This window comes from Filicampus tigris, chromosome 8, assembly GCF_054856515.1.
Source record: "Filicampus tigris isolate MCC_2025a chromosome 8, RoL_Ftig_1.0, whole genome shotgun sequence".
Taxonomy (NCBI): domain Eukaryota; kingdom Metazoa; phylum Chordata; class Actinopteri; order Syngnathiformes; family Syngnathidae; genus Filicampus; species Filicampus tigris.
Window position 1 is genome coordinate 5,941,865 of NC_141224.1, and position 11,373 is coordinate 5,953,237.

General features: G+C 41.4%; 2 protein-coding genes and 1 long non-coding RNA gene across 5 annotated transcripts in view; 1 reads left to right on the top strand and 2 right to left on the bottom strand.

The window, feature by feature from the left end:
• LOC147143206 (uncharacterized) overlaps positions 1-11,373 on the top strand; it is a 52,579-nt gene that overhangs the window by 1,132 nt on the left and 40,074 nt on the right. For both annotated transcript variants that reach the window (XR_015087976.1, XR_015087975.1), the window contains exons 2-3: positions 802-1,004; positions 1,296-1,421. This is a non-coding gene — a long non-coding RNA (uncharacterized LOC147143206). The remainder of the gene's footprint in view (positions 1-801; positions 1,005-1,295; positions 1,422-11,373) is intronic.
• Positions 261-5,789, bottom strand: aicda (activation-induced cytidine deaminase). 2 transcript variants are annotated; one of them, XM_086039257.1, is made up of 5 exons: positions 5,536-5,789; positions 1,332-1,497; positions 716-998; positions 489-604; positions 261-420 (listed from the first exon to the last, which is right to left on the bottom strand). In XM_086039257.1, the coding sequence occupies exons 1-5, from the start codon at positions 5,616-5,618 to the stop codon at positions 373-375; spliced, it is 696 nt and encodes a 231-aa protein (XP_085895383.1). In that variant the 5' UTR covers positions 5,619-5,789; the 3' UTR covers positions 261-372. The 2 variants fall into 2 exon arrangements, with proteins under 2 accessions (XP_085895383.1, XP_085895384.1); XM_086039258.1 differs by lacking the exon at positions 5,536-5,789 and adding an exon at positions 2,153-2,223.
• On the bottom strand, positions 7,687-11,328 carry nat14 (N-acetyltransferase 14 (GCN5-related, putative)). The gene is made up of 4 exons (XM_086039255.1): positions 11,156-11,328; positions 10,655-10,797; positions 10,080-10,385; positions 7,687-9,308 (listed from the first exon to the last, which is right to left on the bottom strand). Exons 2-4 carry the CDS (start codon positions 10,733-10,735, stop codon positions 8,862-8,864), a joined length of 834 nt encoding a protein of 277 aa, XP_085895381.1. The 5' UTR covers positions 10,736-10,797; positions 11,156-11,328; the 3' UTR covers positions 7,687-8,861.

The following is an 11,373-nucleotide window of genomic DNA, read 5'->3' on the forward strand; positions in this document are numbered from 1 at the left end:
GTGAATGGGAAAACATGCAGGATAGGTGCCCTTGAGGACCGGACTTGGTGACCCCTGCTCTAAGGTATACACATCTAGTGCGTGCAACCCTTTGATTCAACGTAATGGGCTATATCGCATAAAGGCCTATAAAACCAAACTCACACCATTTTAAGGATGATCTTTTTACAGAGTAACGTGAAAACTTGACTCTCATCGTTCACTCATACATGACAACCAACAGTTACATGGTAGATATTTTATTTAGTCTGGCCATATTGCATAGACAGACCAAGCATGTCTTTCAAGCCTTGCTACATTGAATGTGGATTTTTTTCCCCTTCTCAGTCTCAGTTCAGCAATTGTAGTGATGGGCCACCGTAGATAAACGTTTCACAGCCCAAGAAGCTTGAAGGCATCTCTTAAATCTATCTCATAAGGCTGAAAAAGACATGTTGTTAGAATTTAATCTGTTTTAGTCACCGCGATTGTTAGTTTTGCCTCTGTACCTGGAGGATGCGATTGAGTTTCCTGGACAGTCTGACAGAGTTCTGATGAAGGCCATCCCATGCCTTGAAGTGGCTTTTCTTGCGATCCACAAAGGTCTGCCAGCAGTAGTAGTAGTCTAGAGAATAGAACAAAAAGCATCAGCAGTTTTGGCCTCAATGATGAAAAGAATAGCATTTCGAAATCGGTTCAATGATTGTGTCCACTGTATATGATTATTCCAAAGTACCTTTGTAACTCATGACTGCGACTTGCACTCCTGCCTTCTGCAACAGTCGCAGGCCCTTTCTCTCATTGCTGTCCTCCATGTCACAGAAATAGAGGCGGGCCACGAAGATCCTGAGCCGAAGGTTGGGCATTCGGCTGAGGAACTCGGACAGAGCGACGGAACAGTTTGCGCAGGGAGACCAGGAGCAGAACCAAGTGATGGAGTAGTTGAGCCTCCTCTGGCCTGCCTCTCCGCCACCCCAGACTCCGGGGCACAAGGCTCCCAGGTAGCGCAGAAACAGCAACTACAGGTAAATGGAAGAATGGGAATAATACAGTGAATTGAAAAAAAGTCTACACACCTCTGTTCAAATGACCTTTTTTGGGATATAAAAATGAGACCAAATCCTTTCAACCTGTACAACTCATTGCTTTTGCTTTTATACTTTTGTACTGGAACTAATAAATTCACTTGACGTTATAGGAATATTTACTCTGAATTTATAACAACTTGTGACTTTGGAAGTTTCACTGTACAGTACTTCAACATTGTAGTGTGTGTAAGTTGAGGCTATTTATTCAGTATTTTTGGATTTTCTTAGCAGGCCTCCATCCATCATTTAAGCCTCCATACTCACCTCTACATGGCAGCCATTTCGATTACGGAGGTGTCCAAAGTCAAAGGTCAACGAGTCCGGCCCCACTCGCCTCTTCACTACAAAGCACAGGTAGGTTTCGTGGCGGCCCTTTGCCCAGCGCATGTTCTTGTAGTGGAAGATGAACTTTTTTTGGGGCAAAAGCATACTGAAGCAAAGGGAGAAGAGGTGTCATTTACATAAGTTTGTATTCAGTATAAAAGTTCAGTTTTGATTGATACTTCCAGTATTTGAAGGTATTAATGTGACACTTTGTTTATTATTATGGTTTGCAGCGGTGTGCACTACATCATTGAGTGGCTTATTTATAATATTATAGAAACAGACCTTTTTTTCGGAACCAGACCTCAAAGTAATACATCAGCTTTTCTACGATATCATAAACAACTGGATGCATAAACGAAATGCACGTTCATTATTAAAACTATAGTCTATCATTATTATTATTTTTTTTTGCACATGTAAAACTTGCGGTTAACCAAAAGCAAGTAATGGACAGTAAGAAGGCAGCTTCACCTCTTCTGGTCTCGCTTTCACTCGTTTCGTTGAAACCAGGTTGTCATTGCTCAGTAAGACTGAAACCTCAGCTTAGAGGTACAACAGTGTCAAAATGAAGATTCCCCCTCTGGGGATCAATATAGTAACCCGATAGTGACTTAATTACAACAACCATGTTATTGACCTAAAATACAAAAATGCAATATTTAATCGGATAAACATTTGAAATCTAAATGTTAAAAGGCATAGTGTATGCAATAATAAAATTGAAACGTGACGCACATAAATGTGTTTGTTTTGCTCACCTGTCTAGTTTTGTAATCATTTCGAAAGACGCGCTTCGTCAATCGCTGGGTGTGGGTATTAAATGAAGGTGAGTGAGAAAGAGCGAAAGTGTGTATTTGTGTGTGTGTTTGTGTACGTGTTTGTGTGTGCGTTTTGCGGGGGGGAACTGAGAACCTCCATCTCATCATAAACATCCTGCATCCAACAGACGCAGCTTCTGGTTGGACAGAAAGATTTTTTAAAGTTGAATTTTAGGGGCGTGACACTATGATGATGGATTGTCTATTGCATACTTGCGTTTAAAAGCATAAAAATCCCATCATCAATTGCATGTGTGTATCTATGAGAGTGCATATTTTTCTATTATACAGGATATCTGTAGCAATTTATTTTACAGTACATTGTGCTCATTTCACATTTACACACTTGCAAATTATTTTTTTTTAATCTATGGTAAGAAAAAGCGCAAAAGCAGTGATTCCCACATATTTGATATTAGAAAACTCTCATGGCATAACACCAAACAGAAATTTCACCAAAAGTAGACTTAAACAACAATGGATAGGTAATAGTGGAAAAGCATTTAATTGTTCTGCCTGTCACGTTACGTTGCTGATATAAATAGATGAAAAAAAGAATAAATTAGACATTTTGGATCAGTAAGCGATTTTGGATCATTTTCCACAGCACAGCTGGTGATCCCCTCGGCACAGTGGCTGGGAATCACATATCCAAAGCATACCACATCATGTGTCGGACAATCTATGCTCTTCTTTTGATTTCCCACAGTAAAGACTCTTTCACTCTGCACTTAGCGCAGTGCTTCGTCAAGAAACCTTCATTCTCAACCAGTGTGCCGTGAGAGATCAGCAGGTGTGCCGCGGTACATTTTCCAATGTACATAATTTTGAATAAAAGAAAAAAAAAAATAATAATAAAATTCTAATAACTTTTTTGGTGTGTTATCTATGCCAATCACGTATGGTAACAGGCAAAACAATGAAATTCTCTTCCACTAAATGACTGAAACGACATAATTAACTAGTATATACACCTTTTGTGAATTGTTTTGCCACCTGGTGTGCCATGAAATTTTTTCGGATGTGAATTATGTGCCTTGACTCAATAAAGGTTGAGAAACACTGCCATAGACACTGGCATTAAGCTAGCAGAGCTTTTTATTTCATTTTGAATGTGTTAAATATTTATTTTTTGTATTGTATGTGAATGTGTTCAGCTGTAAATATTCCCATATTGTTACAGTTTTACACTTTACCTTACTTTACACTGATTCCTGAATTAAAAAGAAACTTCACCTTTATGCTAGCTGTGTAGCAGGCTAGGGGACGCCACTGAATATTACCGTTTACCATTGAAACGGCAAAAACAACCTATTGCCGAGCTGCGGTCTAAACCAGCAGGAAAAGGTGCCGGGCTACTTCCTGTTCGCTTCACAACCGGCCAACCAAACCAAGTGCAGGTCGTAAAGGTCAACATTAGTCTGCAAAAATGGAGAAAACTATTGGGACACCTGGCTGTTAGATCCACAGGCAGCAAAACCGAACATGCCCTTATGAAATAAAACAAGAAAAAGAGCATTACTCAAGTGGTCAAGCTGAGGTGTGTCTCAGTGCTTTTGTTCATTTATTGCATCTTCTCATTTGGAACCAAAGTGGGATCCTTTCAGTGCCACACACTTTCCTCCAGTCCCACATGCTACCACAATTTGGTAAAACCATAAGCATGCCCAGACCTCAGAGGACTGGCACGTAGTACCTCGCCCTGCCATCTGGGTTTTCCCAAACTGTCAACTCTCGCCCGGCACGTCTGCGAGACTGGACGTCCCGGCCGCAGCCTCGGAGGCACGGTCTCTCCTCGCCAAATCAGGGTGTGGTCTAGTCAGCGCTGGTCTTTTCTCTCTGCTACGTCTGTCTGTTGCGACTCCCCTCACACTCTCGTGCACTCTGCGGTTGGGGGAATTCACCCTTTCCCAGGATGGTTGTTTTTTTTCGGAGCTCGATTGTGTGTGCTGTTAGCCCTCTGCATAGGCATGCCATTGACACAGGCGACGTGCCACGCATCATCTGGAACAAATTTATCTAATTGATCCTATTATTGTGCGGCGGCCTAATTTGAGCGTGATTCATGTGTGAGGCCTCACTTCATACTGCATTACTAGACAGTGCACTAAGCCCAACTTCTCTGCTTATTTGATCTCGCGCGCCTGGCCTGTGTACTCTCTTCTTCCAAGTGGCTGATCAAATGCCAAACTAAACTGTATGTAACCACTTCCCATGTTGACCACACTCGACCGAGGTCATTTGATCACGCACTTCCGGCCTATATCTTGTAAGCGATGGTGGGAAGGAATGAAGTTCAAATACATTTTTTTACTGTACTTAAATAGATTCTTCAGGCATGTCCTTTTTGTTGAATTTACTCAATTATAGTTCATCAAGTTCATCAAGTGCTTGCACGAAATAAAATCATCTGGATCCAGATACATTTTTGTAATTAGACTCCATGTCTAAGTCAGAATAAAGTCAGCCTTGGTTTCATTGGCCCATAACAAACTCTTCCAAACACATGCGGGGAAATGCCTACTAGAACATCTGAAATATATTCCGGATTAATCAGAGACACCCTCAATGGTGGCAGGTGTGCGCTGATTCCCATTTAAGATGATTTTCTGATTACATAAATACAACACAGCCACATGGCAGGTATTAACAGGGTGTGCACACTTTTGCAACCACATTATCTCCAATGTTTATTTTGACTCTGACTCCCAAAAATTAAATTGTACAAGTTAAAGGTCACATTGATGGTGGGAAAACGTTTTTTCAATGATTTATTTTGGGTCTCATGTTATGAGATCACAAAAAAAATGGCATTTGAAGAGGGGTGTGTAGACTTTTTATAGTGTTTATACTGCAAACTAATAAAAGAGGGAAACTATGTCATGTTTATTTTTGGTTGTGCAAAGCTAGCAAAACGGGTATTATAAATGATTATCAGTAAAATTGTAGTGTAGTGGGCCCGCCGGGAACATATTCTTGAAAAAAAATATGTTTGGGCTGATTTCCTCTTGAAGTAAAGCAGTTCAATCGGTACTTCTACTTTTACCAGCCTTATTTTATGCACAAGTGTCTGTACTTCAATTTAGGTAAAGCGTTAGTACTTTTGCCACCTCTTCTCATGTGTAGATTGATGCAAACGAATCTTCCGGCCAGACGTTGCAGTGCATTTAACCCCTCGCCAGGGCCAGAGCCCGAGTGTAGGAAATGCCGAGTCACTCTTTCCGAGCACGCCCACGCCCGACGCGCGCTCGCACACAGCCATACCGTGCAGACACACATGACCACAGTCACAAACAAACTTTCTTTCCAGTGTGTGAACTCACATCTGTTTCCTGACAACAATAATAGCCCCAGATCGGGCGGGCACGGGCGCCCAGCTAACAGGTGTCTGCTCTCCGGCAATCATGCAGAAAAGAAGAAAAGAATGCGTCGCGGGCCGAAAAAAAAAAAAAAAAAAAAGTACAAACGCAGCTATAACACATTGAAAAAGTCTGACCGAGCATTTACTAACAACAGTGCCGCGTTACTGGGTGTCAAAGCTTTTTCATCAAAGATAATTAAAGGACGGCAGCTTCCAAGTGCAGCTTGCAGGGTGTGTGTTTGAGTGTGTGCGTGTGTGTGTTCATGTCAGGTGAGATTATGAGAGGCTGTCAGGATCATGGTTGAGGATTACATTTCGTACACACCACTAGGGATGTTCGACATCACTTTTGCAGTACGAGTATTCACTCTTTGAGTATTCACCAATACCGAGTACCGATACCTCTAGTACTTTTGATTATATAAAATTTCATTTCAAACACAATGACAAAAAAATAGTGAAAAAATACCTTTCTTTCTGACGCGCATAATGAACTGCTGCAGAATAGCGCCATCTACTGCCGAGGAGGACTTCGGTCAAAATGTCCCCTTTTTTTTTTTTTTTTTGCCTTAAGCATCAGTGGCTGGTATCGGCCGCCTAAGCAAATACTGATACCGATACCATACCTAGTATCAGTACTTGCCCATCCCTACACACTATTGAAACGCTCTCACAAACACACACAACCCTTTTTTTGTGCTCACATACACTAGTGAAACACTCATGCATACAAACCTGAAATCCTTTCTCCCTAATTTTACTTAAATGCACTGATAAAATATACTAAAATACATATTTCAGTAGCGTGTATAAGAGCATTTCACTATTGTGTGTGAGAGTATTAGACTAGTACATGTAGAAGCATTTAAAAAAAAAAAAAAACGTTCAGTTGTGTGTACGAGTATGTTTTAGTGGTGGGTGAGGGGAAAAATTATGTCGTGGGTATGAAAGCATTTCATGTTAGTGTTTCTGTTTACAAATATTCACTTTTGAGTACAAACAGATACCGCATAGAGATACCACTAGTACTTATAATGCATAACATTTCAATTAACACTGCCACAGTGTTGCACCAACTACTGGCAAGTAAGACTTACTTGACGTCAATAAGGCAGGTATCGTCCCGATACTGATACCTGGTATCGGTACTCATTGGACTTGTCTATGTAAAAATGTTTCTCTTGTGTATGTGAGCAGAGGAAAATCAAATGTGTGCGTACGAGCGTTTTAGGAGTGTGGGAGGGTTAGCGTGGTAGTACTATTAGTGTACATAAAAGCGTTTCACGTGGGGGAATAAATCAGTTGCATGTAAAATCATTTCACTTGTGTACTTGTGAGAGGTAAACGTGTCTCCCCTCACATTAGCATGGTACAAACATCCTGTCTGTGCTGCGGTCTGGAAGCTGTGGCACATTGATGCAACGCTCACTGACACCATCTGAGGTTCGTCTAGTCGTGCGGTATTTTGGCAGCGCGCGCAAGTGGACGCTCGTGTCCAACACTGGTCGGTTTGTTTATCCCTCTGTCAGGGAACCACTTGATTTAGGAGCCCAGCACGGGGCCAGGGAGGGAACTCCTAAAATTGTAGGGCAGAGCTAAAATGATCATCAACTGTATTCTTATTGGTTACTTTGTAAAAAAATAACCATGGCGACAACCGCAATTTACAAACTAGAAGATGAATGCAGGAAACACATTTGTATTTTTTTGGGGGGGTGATTCTAACAGAGGGCCATCATGTACTTTGATAGATTTTGTGAAGAAAGTGATAGTAGACTGACTAAGTGACGAAGGATAATGAAATAGCTTTTTTTTTTTATTTTTATGATTTATAGCTCTAATGTTATTTCTTCACGGGAAGAAAATACATTACTGAATGCTTTTCTTTTACTGTCTATCATATCTGTGTTATATTTGTAGCCAGATTTTTTTTTTTTTTATACAGCTGTCAGGTCTCATTGGATTGTGAAGCAGCACTTGCACGTGAAAGCAAACCCATTCTGCACACTCACCTAAACCACAAATACTTCCGATACAGTAAATGTGTATTTTCCCTCCCATCTACAGTAGTTTCACATTACTGAGCAGAAATGCACAAAGAACCACACACGCATATTTAGCAAACACACTTTAATATATACATATAGGTAGGTAAAATCATAAGTTGTAGGCTCATGGGACATTTTTTTGTGTTTCATGAAACTGAAGTAATACATTTTGCAGTGCACAATTTGCAGTCGGCTAAAAAAATGTTCACCTTAAAGTATCTCCACGCATCTTAGATATCCGCTAGTCTATAGCTTTATGTCTGTCAGTGTTGTGGTATCAGAGCATTTGTTTCTAAGTTCGGGTACTGCGTCTGTATTTGCACCAATACAATACTAGTGCATCCCTCGTTACAAAAAAGATCTTAAGATCGTACATCACTTGAAAACTCTGATCTGATGACATTTGACCGAGAGCCCTTCCTTCCAAATCAGCCATATGCATATTTATGAAATATGCTAAAATGACCTGTCAAATTAACTCTTTTTATTTTAAAATATTTAAAAAGTCCTGTTACTCAAATCACTTGCATTTGTTGAGTCACTGTAATATGCTTAGTGTCAACATGCTATTAGCATATGGAAATGCCATGTACGGTAGCTATATTTCTTTTATTTGCTAATTATATGCTAAAAACTCCTATTACTGTACTGTATTTTCAGTCCTGTTATAAAATTTCAATACAATAAAACAATGACCAAAAAATGAAGAGCCAATAAAAAATTCAAGTAGGCCAATATGTGTATTATCAGGTTAAGATTTGAAAAAAGAGAAATTTCAGTTTAATTTGGAGGGAGTTACTACAATGAAACAGCACCAATTTGGTGGAATGGCCCACATGTTAAATCATAGACTGGCAAGCCACCCCCACTAAGAAAGAAATCGCTGGTACAGTGGTGAGTCTGGATTTCCAGGCTAGTTAAATGGTATTTCCAAGGTTAAAAAATACAATTTTTGCCAAATTTGCAAAATCTGGATTGGGGGTAGTTATTTGACAAAATTTCTAAATGTGTTATGGCATCAGGACGTTTCTGAGTAGAACAGATACCCAAAGTTTAAAAAATAAATAAATAATAAAATGAGTAGACAACAGACAAACCCATCATTGACAGCATAACATCCTTGGGGGAGGTAATAAATATGTGTATAAATAATACTTAGCAGACTTCAATATCCTTACGTGGAGCAGCAGTTTAAGATGAAACGTCCCTTTTCGTCACTCGTGTCTGGAGGCGGTGCGCATCACAAGTCTTTGTAAAACACCTTGGTGAGTGGATATCTCAGAAAGCCCCTCTCGGGAGTCTCCCACTGTCCGTCCTCATCGGCGTCCTCCCCTTCGGCCTCCTCCCCGAGCTGAAGGTAACCCAGTTTCCTGAAAAAGACCTCGCCCACCTTGGACGGGTATGGCACGTGCGCGTACACTCGGAACGCGCCCGTTTCTCTCTCCATGTGCTCCAGGCTGTGGACAAAGAGGCGCGCTAGGCCCTCCCTACGGTACCAGCTGCCCGTCACCAGCCGACAGAACCTCCTGACGCCTTCTCGCTTCTCGCTCTCCCGGAAGAGGCAGCCCAAGATTTCGCCCTCGCTCTCCGCCACCCACACCAGCCCTGCGGCATGCTCCCTCTCCGGCGTGATTGTCTCCGATGACGCTTTCTTGTCTTTTTCATTGGCTCCAATTCTACGTCCCGGCTAAATAAGATAGTAGGGAAACACAACAACAGTGAATCGTCATTTATTGCGAGAGATATGTTCCAGAATCATCTGCGCAACTATTCCCCTGCATATTTGCGACCGGCAGGTTCACCCAATTGTGGATTTTTTTTTTTTTTTTTGTTCAGCTGAAAGTACCGTAGTGCTTTGAGATACAAGTGACCCGACTTACGAGTTTTTCAAAGCATGCCTTTAGTCTGCTAGATTAATGCTAATGCCAACACATAATGGGAAATGCATATATAACCCTTAAAGCAACTGAACACATTGCGCAGCAACACATTCAGACACTCAATACAATGGCACTAAGTTATGTATTCTTTATCATCTGCAAGGAGCTGAACTATCGCAAGGCACTAATTCATTTGTTTGGTTCCCGTTTGTGGCCTCTTTGTGCCAAGGAACTGTATGCTGAAGTCAGTTGAGGAGCTTCATTTGAATAATAGTGCTTTTCCTCCATATTGTAGCAACTTGGTGACAAACTATGTTTGAGAGGAGCTTCATTTAGACAAAAGTAGTGCTTTTCTGCCATCTTGTGTCATCAGTAGGAAATTAAACCTTTTTAGAGGGACGGCATTTAAAACAAAATACTCTGTAGTGTACTGTGAAACCCTATTTAAAAAAACCTGTCCTAAAAATGCCTCTCAAATGTAGGAATGCGATTTAAAGCTATTTTTTTTAAGGTTCCCTATCTTCACTGTAGTCAATTTTACAATTAACATTTGGTCCCTAGTGACCCTTTCAACCAACCTTCTTCATCGTGGCTCTCTTGCCACTGATCCTAGAGTAAGGATTCTGTAGGATCTCATCATGCGTCCCTCTGAAACTGCTTCCCAGGTAGTCCCAGGAGGGGCGGCTGCAGCCCAGAACCCCAGTGGAGCGCGGTATTGTGATTTTGAGGTAGACGATGAACAGGAAGACAGGACTGGCGAGGGCCAGGATGAAGGAGTGAATGAGGCAGCGCAGGGCGGATGAAAAGACTGCCAGGATGAAAAGGCAGAGCGGCCGAGTGAGGATGTGAAGGATGAGGCGGTTTTCCATCCCCTCGCAGCCCTCCTGCAACAAATTCACACTAAGGTTGAGATACACAGCAGCCACAAGTTTAGGTACCACTGTAGTGTAATCAGATCAACCCTTTCCTCTGTGAAATTCAATTATTTTAAATGAATATTGTGAGGCTTTTCTAATATTTTGCAACTCAGCAGTGCAGTTCACTAGCACTGTAAAATAGTACCACGATTGAAAAAAAATACAGCTATCAGATCACATAAGCTTTTGTAGATGTAACGAATATCATTGCCGGTAATGTCTTTAATTTAACAAACCTTAATGAGAGCTTTGACCATCTCAACGTCGTCCTCCCTCATCCTCCTCAGCACCACTTGATCCAGGTCCAACCTGACCATGATTACTTGGATTTCGTGTTCCAGTTACTTTGTCACAACATCCGCTACTGAATATGCAGACCCTACAAAAGGCATTCAGGTTTAAGTGAGACACATACACAGACATTTGTACTGTACACAATGCAGAATGCACTGTGGATAGAATCTCGTGTGGGTCAGTTGATCACAAGCATCAGAGAAAAAGACACGTTCAGTGCACCTCACCGCCACATATTGCACTACATCGATAATGCTGTACTGTACTTAAAGCTACAAATTCGTTATGCATCGTTTACTAACGCACCTTATCTACCGACTACAATTCTGTGCTTTTTGGTGCACTGTGGATATTGACCATTTAAGGCGAAGTCGGCAGTCGACGTGATTGTATGTATGGCTGCTAATCGGTCGAAAAACCTGACTGCCCCGAGCCCAACTTACCTTTATTTTCGCAGGGATAACCCCCCACCCCCCGAAAAAAAACGTTGGAAAAATTGGAGCGAAATATATATTTATGTTGTGAAGTCCGTGGCGTGTTGCTACGTTGGACCGAATGACCGCAGATTATTCGTAGAAGTGCTATTCTGGATACACATTTCTCCCATCTTAATTTAGCTGCAGTTTCCAACATGGAGGCTCACGTCGTTTGCGTACGTACA